Below are 21,136 nucleotides of genomic sequence, written 5' to 3' on the forward strand. Positions count from 1 at the left end.
GTTATGTCAGTTATTTTCTCAAGGCTGGGATTTTTAGCACTGGGCAACAATGAGCCAGGGTCCTGTGCAGTCACTGAGGTGCCCAGGCTGGGCTGACACTTCTCGGTCCTCTTGCCTCAGCCTCCCAGGCCTGTGCCACCATCCTGCCTGGGCTGGACCCTGAAGCCAAGAACCGTGTGCTCTTGGATGCAGAAGCTGCTTTCTTTAGGGGAGCGCTGTTTGTCTTGGAAAGAGTTACACCGATTCGCACCTCTGATCTAGACAACATTGTCACTAAATTTTCTGAAGAAATGCATTCAGGTAACATTATAACGGTAAAGTATACGCACAACTTCTTTTTTTTTATACCAGAAATTGAACTCAGGGCCTCGTGCTTGCCAGGCGGGCGCTGTGCCACTGAGCTCTCACTGCAGCCCGACATTTCTTTTATTGGCCGAGCAGTCCGTGTAGCTGCACGGGGCGAGGGCCGGTGGTGCTGAGACCGCAGCGGGTGGCGCCGTCACCTGGGGAGACGGAGATTTAGTTTCCAGTGTGCCGTGGCTTCTGTGCAGCCGTGTGTCCTTCTAGTCGTTCCCTGCGGTTTCATGCCGTTTACTATTGGTGAAGACAGTCATCTGTTTGACTGATCTTCTGGACCTACTTAGAAGAAGTAGATCTCAGCACGCTTTTTCAAGACGCTCTGAACACAAATGGGGGCACATCTGCTCTGTTCCCCAAAGATGCATGAGACTGTGTGAAGCGTGGACAGATGAGTGTGTTTCCGTGGTTTGTGTGGCCTGGGTGGTGTCATAGGTGGCAGGCACCCTTGGCCTGCTATCTCATGTGGCCCTATGAGGCTAAGTGGTGAGCCCCCGCGGGGCGGGAGCCACGCAGCTCCCCAGTCCCGACCTCTGGGAGTGGGATGTGGCCAGGCCCCCCCGCCCCACACAGGGCTCCTTGTGGCCGAGGGCACCCAGGTCCCTGAGCACAGCCTTCCCTTGAGGGTGGGACAGTAGCCAAGATGGCCTCTATACCATGAGCATTCAGTGAAGGCTAAATAACCGTAAGACTAAATAAATAGCAGCTTGGGCTGGGGAGGTGGCTCAGTGGAATAAGCGGCTCCCTGGCAAGCACAAGTGCCTGAGTTCAATCCCAGTTCTGAGAAAAAAAAAAAAAGCAGCTCGACATTTCTGTACTGATCCCAGGAAATTGAGCATTTCGTGTTTACAAAGCAAGCGCCTTCACAAGAGCCAGTGGTTTTTATGATGGGGGACTGGTGACTCCGTGTGTTCGGCAAACTTGTCTTTTCTGGGTTATGAAACCAAAAACAAAAATCATGCTTAGGGCGAGGAACAAAGATGGTACAGCGATGAGATCTCTCTGGTGGTAGAACTAGGCTCCGCCCTTTGAGGCCAGGGTCAATGTCTGGACACACTTTTGGTTGTCACGGCCAGAGCAGGGTGCCCGTCCTACCACAAGAGAAAACCTGGCCCAGCCTGTCCATGCCAGGGACCAAAACCCTGGTCAGGACAGCGGGAGTCCACCTGGCGTGTTGCTGCCCGCCCCAACTCGGCCCACACTTCTCCCACCTTCCCACTCAGCTGCTTTCCCCACTTCACTCCTGTGCCCGGAGGAGCTCGGCTCCATGGGTGAGCACCCCAGGTCCCCACGGATCTCACGCCCCAGCATGTGGAGTGTCAGGTGCGGCCTTCCCAGTGGCCAGGCACTGCCTGCCCTGCGGCCTGGACGGCATCAGCTCCTGCCCATCTTAGCCCTGTCTCCGGCAGGCAGGTTCATCACTTCCTTTGGATCTGACCTAATTTAAATACAGATGAGGGCTGGGGAGATAGCTCAGTAGAATAAGCGCTAAGGTCCTGAGTTCAAGCCCTGGTTCCGCATAAATAAATAAATAAATAAATAAATAAAGGTGAGAGTCATGGGTGGCTGCCACCAAGAACCAGGTATGCTGTGGGGAAGGGGGCACACCTGGATGTGATGAAAACCAGAGAGCACATGCGGCGTGTGCCTCCCTGTGCACACCAGCGCGGCCCAGCTCGGCACCCAGCCCCACCAGAGGAGAGATCAGAGTTCTCTGAGCCTCAGAACACACACCTGCCTCGAGCTGGCCACTAGGAGGAGTGCACAAGTGAGCGCCTGCGCATTTACAAAGCTTTGCGGATCACCAGGTACACCAAGAAGAAAGTGTGGCTGCTCTGGGTTTCAAACAGCAGGGACTCAGCTGGGAAAACCGCCACCCTCCACATATGTGAGATGGTGCCAGGCAGCCTGGGCACCAGCCAGGCACCACTTCGCAAGCCTGGGACCACGTTACTGTGGAGACGGAGACTTCTGCTTGGGACACCAGAGAAGGTCTGGATATGGCTGAGATGTCCCCTGGAAGAGCGGTGTCCCCTGTGGGGCTGGTGAGGTGGCAGCACTGGGCCACTTCTGCCGTGGCTCCCCCCATGTCCGGCTCCCATCCCAGAGTCCTCCCTGGGCCTGGTCCAGTGTTGCAGGGGCAGCACCACCCTTGCCCCGAGTGGGGAGGAGCCGAGGAGTGGCCCAGAGAATCCTGGACATGGGGACACCGGACACCGGGGACACCATTGAGACGCTTTTGCTCCCTCACAGCGCGCTGTTGCCGGGAGGCCACTAGCAGGGATCCCGGGTGCGTCCTGCCTGGCTGTTTTCCAGCCATCAGCTGAGCACAGCGCTTTCTAAACTCCCAGGAGCCTCAGGACAGAAAAGGCGCAGCTGCTGGGACAGCCAGCCAGGTTCAGCCACTCCTGCAATGTCTCTCTCCGCCACTCCTCCTACGGGGCTCCTGCTCCCTGTGGCCCAAGTCCCGGCCCTTCCAACCCAACCCACAGTGTGGATCTCCGCACTCAGCTTGGAGTCTGTGCAGGCATGTGGACGTGTCAAGTCATGATCAAAAAGTGTTTCTGACAGGCAGGCAGGCTTGGCTGCTGAGTCAGACCGCTTTGGTTCCCAGGTGGGCCCTGGAAGGACCGTGAGGCCCTGGACCTCAGTTTCCCTGTCTGAGAGGACAAAGATGACAGAACCCACCTCAACAGGTTGTTGATATGTATTTAGTCTTTATTTTGTTTGGTTTGTTTTTTTAAGATGCTATTAATGTGCCAGTTCTCTGCCCTAGCCTCCAAGGACCTGGGATCACAGGCTGCAGGTGCCACCATGCCCCGCCAGGGGGAGGGCTCCTTAGATAAGACCTTGACAGATTCTCTGTGCGTTTACGCACACATCTTCTCTCCGGACGCTGTTTGGTTTTTTCTTTCTTTCTTTCCTCTTAGGGCATAACACAATGTTTCTTTTTAAAATAAATCTAAATCTTAAAAATGGAATTATTGGGGCTAGTGAGATGGCTCAGTGGTCTAAAGCACCTACTTAGAACAAACTAAGCTAAACAAAGCACAGGAACCCTGCTCAATCCCCCAGCACCACATGCCAGCCAGCCCCGCCCCCTGGTGGGCTGAGCTGCCCCCCCCACACTAAATAAATAAATAAATATTTTTTTAAAAAATGGAATTATTGGGCTGGGGATATAGCTCAGCAGTTCAGGCAAATTCAAGTCCTGAGTTCGATCCCCAGTACAAAAAAAAAAAAAAGAATTATTTTAAGGGAAAATATTAAGTGCTCTCCAAAATTGTGAAAGTAACGTAGTAAGAAGTGAAGCTCATGGTAGGTGGATGCATGGTTATTACCGAGATCCTTCTAAGCTGTGAGATATTATAGTTTTTGTTTGGGATTTTTTTGTTTATTTTTGAAACAGGGTCTCATTTTGTAGCCCTGGCTGACCTTGAACTCACTGTAGTGCTCCTGCCTCAGCCTCCTGAATGCTGGGGTGACAGGTGGGTGGGTGTGACAGGGGGGCACCACCACGCCCAGCCCAAGATGTCACAGCTGAAGGCCAACTTTCCCACCTCTTCCTGGCCATGTGCAGGTGTTACCAGTATAGCTTCTCTGTCAGCAACTTTGTTTAGTGAAATTCTGTATTGTTTCTAATGTTCTTTTTTAAAATTTTTTTAAAAATGTTTTATTCTCTTTAAAAATACATGCATGCATGCAGCCACACATCATACATACTATAAACAATCAGACATCAGGGGAAGGGTCTCCACTCATAGATCTGAGGTGTGGTTGTTCTCCGGGGCGCGCCCACAGAGGCTGGCTGGATGCCACGGTTGCTGTCACCAACAGCTCATCGTGTCCTCTTCAAGTCTGTGGAAGATGGCTCAGCGTTATGACAACACTTTTATGAACACCTTTAACCAGCAGCTCCCTTTAAATTTTTGCTTTAGGTTAAGCATTTCATTCCTGCTGATTAGTAATTCCTATTTTTTTTTATATTTATTTATTTTTATTTATTACATTTATTTATTGTGTGTGTGTGTGGCCAGCTCAGCCCACCAGGGGGCGGGTCTGGCTGGCATGTGGTGCTGGGGATCGAACCGCGGTCCCTGTGCTTTGCCAAGCTTGTTTCAAGTAGGTGCTTTAGACCACTGAGCCATCTCTCCAGCCCCATTGTAATTCCTATTTTATTTTCTTTACTGGCGCTTATGGTGCATGTATTTTAAAACTACCACAGGCTGGGCATGGTGATGCACGCCTGTAATCCCAGCGCTTAGGAGGCTGAGGTAGGAGGATCCTTGCAAGGTCGAGACCAGCCAGCACTACAAAGTGAGCTCAAGACCGGCCTCACCTGCATAGCAAGATCCTGTCAAAAAAGAAAGAAGAAAGCACCCCTTTCGGAAGAGAGGCGCTTCCGGAGCTCTAGCATGGAGAGTCTGTGTCACGTGTGCTGAGATCGCACTGTGGTCCCCAGAATTTGCCGCAAGGCTTCTGAGGCAGAGCACTGAGGTGGAAAAGCAGACAGCTGAGGCTCAACCAGTGAGCGCAGCTTAAGGCCACCGCGCCTGGAGAGGGCCCGTCTCCTCGTGCCCCTTCCTCAGCAGCGACCCTTATACTGGGTCAGGCTAGGGGCAGAGGACACAAGCGCTCCGGCTGTCACACAGGGGTTCACAGAGGCACTGGGGGCAACAGATGCTTCCAGTTTATCCATTTTCAAGGCCGTTTTTGAAATTCGAAGTCCTGGGTTCAAGTGCCCATGTCACTGTCTGCCTCTGTGGGAACAGCGCCCTGGGCAGTGTTGGCCCGGCCTCCTCCGTCCGCCACACGTCCTGCATGTCCCTGGCCACCCGTGTCCACACAGCCCATTTCCGTGACTTCTGCCCCGCTTGATGGTCATGGCATACATTTTGCAGCTCTTGATTTTAAAGGATTTGCATGTGAACAGATTTAACTTAAGAAATCGAAGAGAGACTTGCAGGCGCCTCCTCTGTCACCCAGAGCACCCAGCCCCTGGAGTGCACCGGCCTGTCCCCAGGCAAACTCCTGTGTGCGTGGCACACCGTGGGCCAGCAATCCCACCAACACCAAGATTCCTCCCAGACTGCTTGGCAGTGTCACCGCCACATTCTTAAGCCCTGCTCCCTCCTTCCCAGCTTTCCTCAGTCGATGTCACTGCCTGTGGGCATTGTTGGTTTTGAGGCCTCTGTTTCATAAGGAGAGGATAAACAAGGAGGGTTCTGGGGAGGTAGAATTAGAGCTCTGTTCTTCTTGGGGTCTTCTGGTGGCCCTGAACATGACTGTCCCATTCCCTTAAGACTTGAGTAGGGAGCCACGGTGGGAGTCAGCACTCTGCTCCGAGGCCTGACCGGGGCTCCTGAGGCTTTCCAGAGCCAGGAGATTGCCCCCACCCGAGAGCAAATTCTGTCCCAAGTACCCAGGAGACCCGAAAGCTTCCATGACCCCAGACATCAGAAGCTCTGGTCAGGCTTAGCCTGGCTGATCTGCAGCGAGCTCTTAACTGCACGGCACTCAGGGGCCAGGGCTCTTCACACTCCCTGGAGGGGCTATAGTAAGGCGGCGGGTGCAGGTCTGGGCTGCTAATTGTAATTCTCCTGGACAGCCACAGTTCCCATCCTCCCATGGGCGGTGGGGTGGAGGTGGGGGCTTGTCCATCCGGATGGTGTCCATCCAGGTCCAAACTCTGCAGGGCATCAGGCCGGCCAGACACGTGAGAAGAGGTGGAGTCAGCCAGAAGCATCCCCTTTGCCCAGAAGGCTCAATGGTCCATGAAGGCCTTCAACAGATTAGATAAGGCCCATGATCCAGGGATAATGTCATCCCCAAATTGCCATCACAGAAATTTCTGGCATGCTGTTTGACTACATGGCTGGGTGCCACGTCCCAGCCAAGCTGATGCAGCAGATTAGCCATCCTGCCTGCCTTTACAGAGCGGGTAGAGAAGTGCACCGTGAGGTCCACCAGAGATGTTACATCTGTGTTAGTGTTCGGACTAGAGCAGGATAGTGTGAGTTCTCACTCTAGAACTTTCTACTGTGTTCTGTGGTTCTGCTCCCTAGAAAGTGCATGGGTGCTGGGCGGGAGCCTCAGAACCTGAGAGCGTGTGTCCTGCGGCTGTGTATCCTGGGGTGTGATTCGGGAGCTGAGTAAATGGCCGTGTTAGCATTTCTGGTTCTGTAAGTGCTGCAGACAGAGTCTGGGCTGGGAGTAAGTTACTAGAGCATTGTTTTTAAGTATAGTGGTTTTAACATTTAGATTCCTACATGAGGTTTTTTAGGAATTTATAGTAGATTTAAGGATGCAGTTACCTGGGCATGGTGTACATCTGAAATCCCAACGCTTGGACTGGTAAATCCTAGAATCCAGGAAAGATTGTTTTCCCTTTTTTAAAAAGAGTTGCAGAAGCTGTGGAGGGGGCATTATGACCTTCGGAGTTACGTCACTCCCTCCTTGCTTCCTGTGGAGACCTGGAGGAGGTAGTTCATCTGGGTATGAAAGAAGAAAGAGCGCTGGAACACAGGAAGCGGGGGACCCCCTGCTGGAGCAAGGGCGCAGCAGCCAGTGGCAGGAGCACCAGGAGACCAGCAGGAGGCGGAGAACAGCCCTGGGAGCTGGCAGGCTGGGCCAAGAGACTCAGCTGTTCCCTGTGGGGTTGGGCCCTTGGGCGAAGTGACTGGTCACACTTCCTCCTGCTTTCTAGAGCCTGGCAAAGCTCCGCCTGTGGACACGGTAGTGGCTGCTCAAGTGAAGGAGTTAGTTTACATTTTGCTCTGTTCTTATATCAGTCAGCGTTTTACTAGAGGAACAGATTATATTTTATAACACAAGATGTGCAAATGTATAAGAAATTACAAGATTGGCTTACAATGGTCGGCCGCAGAGTTGGAAAAGGAGGCGTGCAGCGGGCGTCTGCACACTGGAGACTGGAGGATTCCGTCCAAGGTCTGGATCTCACTGCAGTGTTCTGTGGAAGTGTGTATCAGCTGGTGGGTGGGTTTGTGAAGGAAGGCATGGAAGGCTGAAGAATCTGCAACAGAAGGCTGAAGGCTCCAAGCCGGAGGCCAAAGAGTCCACACTGAAAGCTGTGCGCAAGCTATCTGCGAAGACTACAGTTCCTCAGAGGAAGTGGACCTCGGATCCTTCCTCAACCCCTTTATATACCCTTTCCGTGCAGAGTCACTCTGGGGAGGGCTCTGCCTGCCCTAGGGTGGGCCCCTCCGTTCCTCGGGGGTGGCACAGCCCAGGGCTGGAACCCTGAGGGATCTAGCCAAGTTGACACAGTGTATCAACCACTACAGTTCTGGGGTCCCAGACTGAACCCAGAGCCTTTCACTAAGCTCTGTTCCCAGGCCTTTAAAATTTTTTATGTTAAATTTTAAGACCAAAAAAAAAAAAAAAACCCTTGAGACAGTCTCTAAGTCATTGAGTTGTCCAGGCTGGACTCAAAACTTGGATCCTCCTGCTTCAGCCTCCCAGAGTACTGAGAGTGTGTACCACCCCGCATGGCTAGCTTAAGATTTCTAAGAAGTAGAATGAAAAGATGGCATACAACTAGGGATATTTTACTTCTCACCCGTGTGACATTGGGACGACCTAGTCTGGCGTTACTCATGCAAGTGTGGAGTGATCAGGAACCAGAACTGAGCTGTTGGCTCAGCTTTCTCGGGCTTTGCCCGGGGCCGCATCGGGCAACTGAAGCTGCCTGAGAGAGCTACGGGCTCCGTGTGCCGGCCAAGGCACCTCCAGCATGTGCCCTTCTCCTGTGGCTGCCTGAGCTTGGGCTCCTGCCTCCTTCAGCTTCTGTTCCTTACATCACGCCACTCTGGGTCCTTGGGGTATTTGCCTGAGAGTGGAGTCAGCACTGGGCCACACCCTGGCTTTGCATTCGGGCCTGAGTCCCAGTGTGGGGATGAGGTCGGGTGCCAAGCTCCTCCCTGTGGGAGGAAGTTGCCCCGGCTGTTAACATTCCCTGTCCATTCCCAGCAGTCCTTGCTTTCCTCTGGGCTTAGTCCCCGTGGGGAGCTCAGGAGGAGACCACAGTCGATGCTGACTTGGTGGCCTGGGTTTCCAGTTACAGTGGACAAATCCATTATAGCAGAGTGAACTTTATCATACCGGGATCCCTTGGCGCGCGGCTCCAAGCTCAAACTTCACACTGCATGGAAAGCAAAGTTCAAAAAAATCCGCTTGATGTTTCTGACTATGCTGATAATTGAGCCCAAAACTGGACTTGGAAAGACCTGTTGCAGCCGAGAGTGGGCCACGTGTTGAGGCTCGCTGGGACACAAAGGGACACGCTTCAGCCTTAGCACGTTCTTTGTGTAAAATCTCATGACCTTGGCTCCGAGAAGGTCACTGACACCTGCAGTAGAGCTGAGAGGAAGCAGCCATGACAGAGCCAACGAAAGAAATCTCTGCAGAACGCATTAAGTTCCTGGAGAAATGAGTTTCTACAGCGTCCTTGTGGGGCCTCAGAACCGATCGCCTGGCGTTCCATTATCTCCTGTGGGAAAAATACGTTGTTCAGTTCCGTAACCTTGCGTTGTTGGAGCGGGAATTTGACAACATTGCCAAACCTCTGTGTGGGACATTTCCACGCACTCGCCTGCTTCAAGTTCAAGGTTGTGAGTGTGAAGGGCATCTTGCTAGATGAAGACTGTGTCTTCCAGAGCCCCAGGCACAGATCGGGTAAACTGAGGCAGAGTGGGCCTGTGCAGGGCAATGCAGAGCCTGTCCTTTAGAAGAGGGGGCGCTCACGACGAGGCCCTAGATGCAGGAGTTGGTAGGAAAGCAGCTGTAGGGAGGCTCGAGGGAGCTCCACAGACGGACCTGAGAAAGAAAATAAGCTGGGCGCGGTGGCTCAGCCTGTCATCCCAGCACTCAGAAGGCTGAGGCAGGAAGAGCTCGGGTGGGCACCCAGTATGGGTAACTTAGCAGCTTAGTGAGGGCCTGTCTGAAAATTAAAAAATAGAGCTGGGTTGTAGTGTAGTACAGGACTCTGTACCAATCCCAGTACCGCTAAATAAGCAAATAAAAAAATGAAACCAGAGGGGTCCGTTCAGCCTTGTGACTCCTGATCCTTTGCTCTGCCCGGGTCCACCAGCCCCGCGACCTGACATGCTTGTCCTTGACAACTCGGCCTAGTTTTCTCTCAAGCCCCTTCAGAGAAAGGGCCTTAGAAAGCAGTTCCGTGTGTCCATAAAGCGTCACAGGGCAGATTCCGCGCTTCCTGTTCATTCTTCTGTCCGCCCTCACATGTCCATCTTGGTTCCTTGAAAAGCCTTGCCGCCTGCAGGCAAGTCACATGCCCCAGATCCATCCAGGCAGGTACTGGCCCAGAGGACTGGAGTGGGTTTCAAAACCCAGGGAGGACTGCGGGACACTATCTGCTGAAAACCTACTCAGTTACTTTATTGACTTCATGCAAAAAATCTCAAGTGTTTGTGTCTCAGCGAAATACCTAGCCATAGGCTGTGATGTGCAGCCAGTAACTCACAGGCAGAACATCCTCCCACAGCTTCTGAAGCAGCCGGGCAGGAGGCGCTGCGCCCGCTGCTTACCCATCCCTGCCCCCACTCATCCTGGATGGGAAGGAGCCGTAGTCAGGGTTTACGGGGAGTGGATTTCACACAGGCATGTCATTTTTAGGATTATTTTACAATATTCACCCTAAGAGTCAAAAGCCAGAAGAGTGCAGATCTGTCCACACACTAGAGACCCAAAGAACCCAGCTGAGGGCCAGGAACCAAGCCCACTACAGGGCCTCATGCAGGCCCATTTCTCGGATCTGTGCTGGGAAGCCCAAGGTCAGTGGTGGAAGCTACAAAGTCCGTGTGAGCGGGATGAAGGATCTGCGCCAGCAGGCAAAGGGATCTGCCCAGAAGCCAGGAAGCAATGCTCAAAGTAAGGACCAAAGCTCCCCTGAAAGGCACCATAGCCGTCCTCAGTGACAGTGAAGTCCCAAGTTACTCCGATGATGAAAACATCAACTTTATATCACTTCTCAAGGAGGTTCAACAGCACCACCTTCCCCTCTGGTTCTGCATTTACATTGTTCCACAGCGATCCTCAGCTGGGCCTCCCACACCCAGCACCACGGTGACTCAGTTCAGCTGGATGTCACAAGCTGACCATTAGTGAATCCACCACAAAAGGGCAGCCAGGCCCTGGCAGGGCTTTCGGGGGCATGCAGGGAGTCCAGCCCCGTGGCCTGATCCTGGGTGAGTTTTTCTTTCATAATCTTAAAAGTAAAATCGGAGTGGCCCATGCACCCTGGACATGTCCCCTGTGTGCTGTTTCTCAGCCCTGCACAGCTCTGTGGACTGTGAGCAAGTTCCCTGCTCTGCTCAGTTTCTTTCTTGATGCAGTCCGGCTCTAGTAGCACTTGTGCCATTTCCTCGTGTGTGTGCGTGCACAGGGGTGTGTGCATGCGTGTGTGCACACAGAGCCCTGCGACTATTGCTGAGCATCCTGACCTGCCTTGCTGTTTGCTTCTTTTATGCATTTTAGGCAGAGTTGTGCTCATGGTTTTCTTTCTTTTTAAAACCCACTTTCTCAAAGAAACCAACCAGTGGCCTGTACCAGCTTTAAGGAGACCTAGGGGCCAGGGAGATAGCTCAGTAGAATAAGCGCTTGTGAGGGTTTGAGTTCAATCCCTGGTTCTGCAAAAAAAAAAAAAGAAGGAAAGAGACCTTGCTCTCACTGGACACCGAAAGCCTTGCGGGAGGCTTTCTCTGTGTTTGCTTGTGTGAAAACAGTGCAGTGTTTCTAAAGAAGACAGGGACTGGGCTCGGCTCCTCCCCACTGCCACCTGCTCTGCCTGGCTCTTGGTGGCTTCTCTGCATGCTGTGGGCAGGGTCCTGCGAGGTTGCTTCTTCCTTCATTCTTCCTTTTGTCCAGCAGAAAGCACTGAGCTCTTCCCAGGTCCGGCTTCAGCTAGGACCTGTGGATAAAGGGCGAAGGATCTCTCCCTTTGTGTCCTCCTTGCAAGAAGGGCCTCTCGCTCCAGGGCTGCGCAGTGTACAGCCACAAGAGGCGCTGCAGAAGCAGCACCGCTCCCTGCCTCAGTTTCCACCTGCCTGTCCCAGATGCCCTTCTTCCTTCTTGTGCCCTCTCTTCCAGCCTGTGGAAGAGGGGGGCCAGCCTGCTGTGGTTCTGTCCACTTCCGGTCCCCCCTGCAAGCCTCCAGTGTAGTTTTCTGAGCTCTTGTAGGAAAGCCTTCCAAGGGCATCCGATTCCACCCTCCACCACTGAACCCTGAAGGTTTAATCCTTTTTACTGATAGGAACAAAAGAATGTGACTTACCTCGCCCCTTCCCTGCCCTGCAGAGGCCAGTCCTGCAGAGCTGCATGGAAGAAACGTTTCTCAGCCTGGATTGCCCATTATTTGACAGCTTTTCAGCCTGGCAGTTCAGTTAGGTGTAGGACTGGGTAAACTCCACCACTCAGGGAGAGGTCCAGGCACGGCTGACTTTATAAAAGTGATCCACTCTTTGCCCCTTTCCTCCACCTTCAAACAATGTAAATATTTGCTAGGGCAGATGTTTGATTTTTATCTTAGCTCTTCCTTTGTGTAACTTTATTCTCATGGGTGGGTAAGCGGAAGATAAGGTATTCTTGTTTAATGCTTTTCAACTGGTATTGCTCAAATATTTGGAGAGCAGAGCCTCCAGCCTCTGGCCAGAGGAGCAGGCAGGAACTGGTTGGAGGGCGGTGGTTAAAGGGGTCCTGGCGTGTCTTATCACGGGGCCAGGGCTGTGCCAGGGCCGGGCGCTCCTCTCAGCGTGGTAGGGAGCAGCACCCTGCCAGTGGAGCTCGCCTTTATCCACCCTAATCCCAGGTGTTGCTTTCAGAGAAATGATCTATTTTTCTAACCTTTTGCACTTGTCTGTTTGTGATTAAAAACAAGCAAAGAAGACCCAAAACACTCCCTACGCCAAGAGCTGCCGCCAGCCGCGTGGGCTTCGAACGTGCACCCAGCAATCGCTTTAAGCTGTGCACTTCCACAAAATCCACAGGGATTTGCTGTTTAAATCTTTGCCTTAAAAACACATCCGTGAACAATACCACGCTTCACCGCAGCCCTGGGAGCCCACGCCAGGGTGGAGCTTTTGTGTTATAAATTGGGCGGGCTTCCTTGGAAATGTTTGGGAAAACCCAGGACTCTGAGTGATTTGCCTGGAAATTTAAACAAAGACCAAGACTGAGATTCAAGAAGAGTGAAAACCAACCAGTCTGTGTGCGTCTCTCTCCTGTCTGTCTTTCTTCTTTCTAAACTGGGACTCTGCTGAACAGTTGATTTATGAATTGAGGCTGAGTGAAATCCAATTGGAACTCACTTGAACGCCGTTTTGATGTAAGATTCAAAGCTCCTGCAAATTTACTTTATCTTCTGCATTTGCTGATCTCCTGCCGTAAATCCTGTTGAAGGAGAATAAAAATGACTGCGGTCTGACGGGAATTAAATGTCTGAAGTTCAAAGCTGTTCGCACATCACAGCGCGTGTCAATCAAGCGCCCAGCTCGGAAGGCAGGCGGGGAGGGGGCTTCACCACGGGGCAGAGATCAAAGTGGGCGTCGCAGCTCTGTTTTCTCCCTTGGGGTGCTGTTTCGATCAGTTGTTCATGAAAGTAAATCCAGAAGGAAGGGTTTTTTTCTCCCTTAAGGAGGTAGGAGAGATGGAGTTATTTCTCTTCAGACGCTAGTTTTATCTTATGAAAATAAGGATAGAAGGCAGTTTTAATCCAGTATCTCCATTTTTTAAGAGTCAAGATCTAAAAGGGATTTAGGGTTTGTTCTGTCATTTTGATTAACTGTTTTGAACGCACAAGTGTGAAGCAAGCTGCTCTCAGTGAACTGAGTCGCCCTCTCGTGTGTGCGCAGCTGCGTGGGCGCAGCGGCTCTACCTGCTGGCGAACCTGCAGTTGCCGCGATGGGGCCAGCACGGGATTCATTTCTCACTGCAGAACGCTTCTGCTAGCCCCGGGCGTGACCAGCCTGTTTTCGTAGGGGTTGTAAACATGGCCTTCTGTTTCCACACCACTTTTCATAATGGCTCTTCTCCAAGGCATGGAATGCCACCGTGCCTTTGGAAGGCAGGAGGACGCTGACCTTGGCCGCTGACCTTGGCGAAGCGTGCTGCAGCGTCCTAGTCTGTTAGAGCCCGGGGCCTGGCCTCCACCTCCACGTCTTGCCTTTGCTTCTCACAGCCCTGTGGCCTCTCCTCCTGTTCACGGATGTGTCCCAGGCCCTGGGCCGGTCGTGGCCAGTGCAGAGTGCAGACTCCGTGCTAGCTTCACGAGGCAGAAAGGCTCAGAGCTGCAGCCACTACCATCAGGCACCTGGAAGGCATGGTGCGCCCCACCCCCAGGCAAGGCACCAGCCTGGGCCACCTTGCGTCTCACAGACGCCCAGGCCCTCACAGAGGACTGCAGGCCACTCCAGGGTGGCTGACAGTGAGGTCCTGGTGCAGGCAGCTCCCCAGCACTCCTGGCCACCTGTTCCTCAGCACCGTCTTGAGCTGCTCTTTGGCAGCTTCTTCCTTATGGTCACTCCAGGAAGCAGAGGGACACATGTGCCTCATCCCTGAACACAGTGGCAGGTTCGAATCTCTCAGGGAGTGCTGTGTGATTCTTGCTGTCACTTTGCTGTGAAATGGGTACAGGTGGGCCCCTGAGATGCACAGCACGGCCAGCTATGGGCTGCAGAGAACCTGAGGCGCTGTGTTCTCAGGATTCAGGTCTGAGCGCCCCAGGCCCTGAGCTCCGTGCAGAGCTGTCCTGCGTTTCAGCACCAAGGGAGCTTGCGTAGTGGAATGGGCCGCTTCTCATTCCTCCAAACCTAGCAAGGCCAGGTTCCTGGTCCTTACCCCAAACTCATATTTTAAATCAAGCTCTCGGAGTGGGTCCCAGGAGTCCCCCTTCCAGCTCACCATGTGAGTGACTCTGGGTAATTGTTCAGTGAGCTACGTCCCCACCTCGGTCCAGGACACTGCTGGCCAGTGTGGGTGTCTGCGGAAGACTGGCCAGTGTGGCACCTACAGTGGACAAGAACAACGCTAAGCGTTCAGTGGTGGGAAAACTAGCAGGACACCAACAGCCCTCCGGCACCTGACCCAGGCCCCTGCCTGTGAAGTCCAGCTGCCTGGCTGAGCAGTTATCAGGCACTTGCGGTGACCGGGACACCTTCGGCGGGTTGTGTCTTCCCGAGGCAGGCAGATAGCCAGGGGTGAAAAGATGCACCCTGCAGGCCTGCCCTGCCTGGCTGTTGCACGAGGCTTCACACGCACAGGGCTTCAATGAGCAGGAAGTGTGTTATGGTTTGTGTCTAGTTATCCCCACGAAGCCTCATGGAAGTTATGGGGCAGATGTGGCTGGAAGAGCAAGGAGGGGCGGGGCTCCAGCAGTGTCCTGGCTCGAGGGGCGGGGTGAGAGGACCAGGGCGGGGCCAGAGGGGCGGGGCCAGGTAACCAGGGTGGGGCCAGAGGACCAGGGCGGGGCCGAGGGCGGGGTGAGGGCCAGGGCGGGGCCAGAGGGGCGGGGACAGAGGATCGGGGCGGGGCCCGAAAGGCGGGGACAGAGGGACATTAAAGTTAAACTGGCAGCCTGTGCTTTCTCAGAGAGGTGGAGAGGGTCATCCTGGTCACTTCAGCGCCCCAGCTGCTCCTCCAGTGTCTTGAAATCTCCAGTAGCTGTGCGCTAAATAAACCTTTCCTTTCCTCGTTTTGAGCGTCGGGTATTTGTGGCAGTCACATGGCCACTTTTCAAGTGCCCAGAAGCCACAAAGGGCTGCTACTCAGACACTGTAGCAGTCACCATCTTCATCATCTGGGTGGTCCCGGGCCCAGCCAGGCCTGCCTGGGCAGAGAGTGTTGGAAGATGTTGCACTGTGTCTTCTGTTTTCTTTTTGACCACTTCCCCACTCCCCAGGCAGGAGTGGCAGCAGACCTTGTCACCACAAAGCCTAAAATAGGTGTCACCAGGCATGTTTTAGACCAAGCTCCCGAGGAAGTAGACATGGCACGAGAGTGGCCCCCTGCCGCCTGGCCCTGCCAGGCAGCTGCCGCAGCAATGAGCAGCCCTCCCAGGCCCGCTTGGCGCTCTGAGCAGGAGTCTCACCTGGACGCCTTGGAGCGTGTCGGCAGTGACGTCGCTGAAGCCGTTGTCCTGGGAGACCCAATTGGCTTTGTCGCTGTGACTCCATGCTGGCAAAGAGGCAGAAGGGCTCCTGAGGTCACAGGGCATTGAGGGGAGGGGAGATCCTTGAACTTGCCCTGTGGAAACTGCTGCCCTGTGTGGAAACCTTGCCCGGTGCTTACACGGTGGTCTCGGTTTCCTGCCTCCTGCTCCTCTGAGACGCCACAAGGGAGACTCGGGAGGCCACCCAGTGCCCCGGATGACCAGGTGCGTGCGAGCTCGGGTCCTGTCCGCGGCCACGTGGCCGTGGAAGTCCATGAAGGTCACGCCTGAGCATTGCATTTTATCACAACTTCTGAGTTTATTTGTCTCTTAGGAACTTCGGGAGTCTGCCCAGCATCTGGAACCCTAACAGTTACGTGGCAGGCTCTGGGCTGGGCTGAGAATAAATATAGTCTCTTTTTTTTTAAATTGCAGAGTGCTGGACTTCACCTCACCCCCCAGAGGATTAAAAACAGCAAAACATATTAAGCAGGGCAGTCAGTGTCTATACACAGAAATAAAGAATATTGGACATCTTTTTTTATTTTAAAAATACAAAAATGGGAAAAATGATAACAAAACTTGATTAAACAGAGTAATAATTCAACAGTGGTTGTTATATTACATAAAATCTTCAAATTAGTTGTTTAGGTTACCAAATGTAAACCTGCAAAATTGGTTTTTAAGGAGTTATAAGGGAGCTGGGGAGATAGCTCAGTAGAATAAGCCCTTGCCTGGCAAGTGCAGGGGCCTGAGTTCAATCCCCAGTTCCACCAAATAAATAAATAAATAGCTATAAGAAGTTAAAAAGGGGGCTGAGGAGATAGCTCAGTGGCATAAGTGTCTGCCTAGCAAGCAAGCACAAGGTCCTGAGTTCAATCCCTGGTATTGCCTGCCCTGCTGCCCCGGAACTGGGCGTGTGGCGCACGTCTGTAATCCTAGCACTGGGAAGGCTGAGACGGGAATCACCATGAGTCACAGCTGTGTAGAGAGACCCTGTACATAAATAACTTTTAAGAAATTAAAAAGAAAAAAAAAATAAGAGATTTAAGCATTAACTGCTCCTTTCAATAGACCAGTAGAGGCAATGTAATTATCTAAACTCTCCTGTGTATAGACGTACGTCTTTCCCTTTTTTTGTCTTTTTCCTCATCCCAGTTGTTCCTTCCCATTAAGCAGATTCCTCCCCTTTCACAGTGTCTCTAGCACCTTTCAGATTTTATGTTCTCTCCCAGGTTCTTGCACTAGCAAGACAATATGATGTTTGCACATGTGGGTCTGATTTATTTCACTTACCAATACAGTCTCTGGTTGTATCCATTTACCTATAAAAGCCCAAATTTGTCTTTTTTATAGCAGTGTAACACTCTGTTCTATACAAATACCACATCCTTTGTATCCCTTCCTCAGGTGTTAGGCATGTGGGTTGTTCCCAGGATTTAGCTGTGACAAATTGCGCTGCTGTAAACATGGCTGCTCATGTGTCACTGTGGTACGATGCTTTTAGTTCTTTTGGAAAAACACCTAGGAGGAGACTAACTGGCTTGAAGGGAACCTCCAATCCCAGCTCTTTTTTTTTTTTCAGTATGAGAATAGAGGTTCAGAAAAGGGGCGTACATTTTCCAAGGTCACGTGTGGTTGCAGCAGGGCACGGGTTCAAGCCCTGAGCCCGCCTGCGCTGCTCCACGGCTACTCCTGCATTGCTGTTGCCCAGTGCGGTTTTCAGATAAGACAGGTTAGAGAATTCCTCTTCACATCTGACATCAGAGCTAAATGTTTAAAAATTCCGTTCTGCGTTTTCTCATCCCTTTTGCCTATGATTTTATCAGCAGTACTGACAAGTCCAAGGGATAATTGGCTTGAAGCTCACTTTTTCGTTTCACCTCGGGATTTTTTTGTTGTTGTTGTTTATTTTGAGACATAGGTCTCCCTGCTGGCTTCCAGCTCACTGCATAACCCAGGCTGGCCTCCAGCTCACAGTAATCCTCCTGCCTCAGCCTCCCGAGTGCTAGGATTACAGGTGTGGGCCACAGTGCCCTGCTGTTCTGTCCTGTTTTGCTTTGCAGTACTGGGGTTGGATGCAGGGACACTACCACTCAGCTACAACCTCGTATTTTTTCATTTTTATTTTTAATAACAATCCCAGGCACTTGCTGTGACCCCAGACACCTTCAGCGGGATGCGTTCCCGAGGCAGCTGGGCAGCCAGGCGTGAACGGAGACGTACCCTCCAGGCCTGCCCTGCCGGCTGCTGCACGAGGCTTCCCACGGGGTTTCAATGAGCAGGAAGTCAGTGTTTTTGTTCCTCTTGTCCCAGGCTCTTGAGTAGCTGGAGTTACAAAGTGCCATCTCCCCTGTGGTCAGTTGTTTCTAAATTTTCTACCTTGAGTTTGATTTCTAAATATTCTAGATGCAAATTTGCTTTGCGCTGAGCCCTTCTCCTGTAGCACGTTCTCAGCGTGAAGTCCATCTTCTGCCGTGTGTGGACCGACCCGTTTTGTGCCCGAGATGAGTCATTACTTCTGTTGGCTGGTGTTCTAGGCTAGACAGCCAACAAATAACCAGTGCTAATCCTCTTGTTGTTTCAGATTCGACGGGAACTTTAACACCAATGTATCTAGAACAATTAGTTGTGATCGACTCTCTACTACCGTCAATAGCCGAGCCTTCAACCCGGGACGAGACTTAAATTCAGGTCAGTCATTGGTTAGTGTTGAAACAGTGGACTGCCCTCGCCTTCTTCAAGCTGAACATGTGTGTGTCACCTTAAGCCTTTTTCTCTGTGCATCCGGCATAAGCAGCAGCGATGACTGCCCGAGTCTGAGTGTGTAGATGCTTCTGGCCACGGAACCATGTGTCTCTTCTCTGCAGAAGGGGACTCCAGTGTTGTTGCTCCCCATTTTGGCTCATGCGCATCTGTTGGCGAAGCCTCTCAGAACCTACAGGTCACGTCTTCAAAGTGGCAGGGGTTTTACACCTCATACCAGGCTCCAGGCCAGATTTCACAAGAAGGAATCTTGGGTTTCACGAGGTCCCGAGCCTGCCCTTTGGGAAGCAGAAGGATCTGAGTCCTCAGCAGCGCTGTGCTCCCAAGCCCAGGGCTCCCCACACTGAAGCCGAGAGCGAAGCCAGGGAGTAGGATATGTACTCCTAGGGCCGCCCGAAGCTCGTCTAGGGGAGAAGTCTTGCCTTTCAGAGATGTGTGCGCGAACAGGAGGGCCGCCTATTGGGTCTGGAGAGAGAGCTGCACGCTTTGCGTTTGTAGGGATAATAAACCAGTTTCAGATTAATGATCCAACTGATACCTGCCTGTCGCACACTCTCTGGTCCAGTAAATAATGGACTCAATTATTTTTAATTGGCTGGAGGATCTGGCAGCCTTTGTGGAACAGGTAAAATTCACTTCTAGAAAAGAAGCAAAATCAGAATGTTTCTCATTAAAAAAAATAATAATAATAATAAAAGTGTTGTAGATGAGGGCACAGAAGGGCCATGTCAGATGAGCTGTGGAAAATTCCACAGCTGGCGCAGCACGGAGCTGGCCCTGGTTCTCCACTTTCTCAGATTCACCATCTTCTCTCAGGAAAGCTCAGTCACATGAACTGTGATGTTGGGCCTGAAAATCTGAGGGGGAAACTGCAAGCCCAGGGGCGCAAGGGTAAGTCCCAGAATATGCCAGGCAGCTCACCACCTGAAACTTGCTGCCGTTCAGGCTCACCTGTGGGACTCTGAATTATTACAGAAGAGGAAACATGTTACCCATCCGTACAAGCACCAGAAGGCCCGCTCGACGAGCTGTCTTTTAGTGACAGAATAGAAGGGCATTTTCACTCTTATTTGCATTCTTAATTTTAAACTAAACATTGCTTCTATAACCAGAGAAAAATAAAATAAAAGGGAATTACAGATACAGGGCTCCTCAGTATCTGTGGGGTTAGATCCAGGATGTCTCTGGTGGATACCAAAATCTGTGGGTGCTCAAGTGCCTCGCATAAAATGGGGCGATATTTGCATAAAACCCACACATCCTCTTGTGTACTGTAAACCATGCCTGGATTATTAGAATGCCTAACACTATGTAAATGATATGCAAATGATTGTAAAGTATTGTTTAAGGAATCAAGATGAGAAAAGGTGTGCGCCCTGCAGCGCAGACTCAGGTGTTTCCCCCAGCCTTCCCAGTCTGAGGCGGTGTTTCCCCCAGCCTTCCCAGTCTGAGGCGGTGTTTCCCCCAGCCTTCCAAGTCTGAGGCGGGGTGGGCACAGCGGTTGCCAGTGCACTTCCACCCTGCTGGTGGCCGCACCTTGCTCAGTGGCTCTGGTAAGCTGGTCCTCTGCCGTGGGGCTCCTGAAGGAGGCTGCATATCCCCAGCCATGTGACTGGGGCAGAGAGGGAGCAGGGCGGACAGGCTGCAGGTGCAGCTGGTTGGCTCCCGAATGCTGCCGGAACCCTCCCTCCCTGGGCCAGCTGAGAGCCAGGCCCTCATCCTTATTCTAGGATGTTCACTGTTTCTGACTGAGCAATGGCTGGGCTCCACTGTTAGTAATCATCCTGCTTGCCTGCTGTGCTGCTGGGGACGGAGCCGTGGGCCCTGCCCTGAGCTACTGTACCCGCCACCCTCTTTTATGTTTTACTCTGAGGCAGGGGCTTGCTAAGTCCCTGAGCGCCCAGGCTGGGCTCACACGGAGGATCCTCCTGCCTCAGCCTCCCAGAGTGCAGACAGCGCAGCTGGGCCCACACGCCCCGCAGGAGTAGTGCTATCATATTTTTCTTAGTGAATGTAGAAGCAGTTGTTCGAGGTTCCAAGCTGTGGTGTGACTCAGATGCTGACGATTGATCCGCAGCTATTGAGCTATATTGTGCTTGGTAAGCATCAGGCCAGCCACAGGTGTGAACAACAGGAAGAATGTATGGGCGGCGAGGTTACAGATTCTGGACAGATAAGCGCCCCACTTCAAAGGATGCTGAGCGCTGCTGTGGTCTGAACGGCTCCACGATGTGCCAGTCGGGGTCGTTCAGTCACAAGGCCGTGCGTCCTGAGTGGGATGGTGACAGTCACCAAAGGGCTGAGGCTGCAATGCAGCCTCTGGCTCTGTCTCAGACGCCGCCATGCCTCAGCCCTTTTCTGCTGGTAGCATTAAGGACTGAGCCGAGGCCTTTGCACTGAGCTACGTCCCCAGCCCATTTACTTTCTTTTTAATTTTTTTATTCTGTGTATTTGGTACAGGGTCTCACTACACAGCACAGACTCATGGTGATCCTTCTATCTTAGCCTCCCCAGCACTGGGATTACAAGTGTGCGCCACCACACCTGTTCTCAGTGGCCAGCTCAGCGCACCCAGGGGGCAGGGCCAGCACGGCATGTGGTGCTGGGGATCAAACCCTGGTCCCTGTGCTTGCCTGAGCAGGCTCTTAGTCAGTTGAACTATCTCACTGCCCCCCGCAGCCCATTTAATTTTTGTTTCTTTGGTACCAGGAATCGAACTCAGGACCTGTGATTGTCAGGTAGGTGCTGTGCCACTGGCTGTATCCCCAGCCCCTTAGGCCATTTATTTTGAGAGGGTCTCACTGATTTTCCCAGGCTGGGCTTAAACTTGCA

At 52.4% G+C, this 21,136-nt stretch overlaps 1 protein-coding gene across 2 annotated transcripts in view; it reads left to right on the plus strand.

Annotated features, from left to right (window-relative positions):
• The window catches only part of Cachd1 (cache domain containing 1), a 173,811-nt gene that overhangs the window by 88,411 nt on the left and 64,264 nt on the right, over window positions 1–21,136 (plus strand). For both annotated transcript variants that reach the window (XM_004633970.2, XM_023718297.1), the window contains exon 4: window positions 18,126–18,232. In XM_004633970.2, coding sequence (XP_004634027.2) covers window positions 18,126–18,232 — 107 coding nt within the window. The remainder of the gene's footprint in view (window positions 1–18,125; window positions 18,233–21,136) is intronic.

The sequence above is a fragment of the Octodon degus genome, unplaced genomic scaffold (genome assembly GCF_000260255.1).
Source record: "Octodon degus isolate 3935 unplaced genomic scaffold, OctDeg1.0 scaffold00057, whole genome shotgun sequence".
Taxonomy (NCBI): domain Eukaryota; kingdom Metazoa; phylum Chordata; class Mammalia; order Rodentia; family Octodontidae; genus Octodon; species Octodon degus.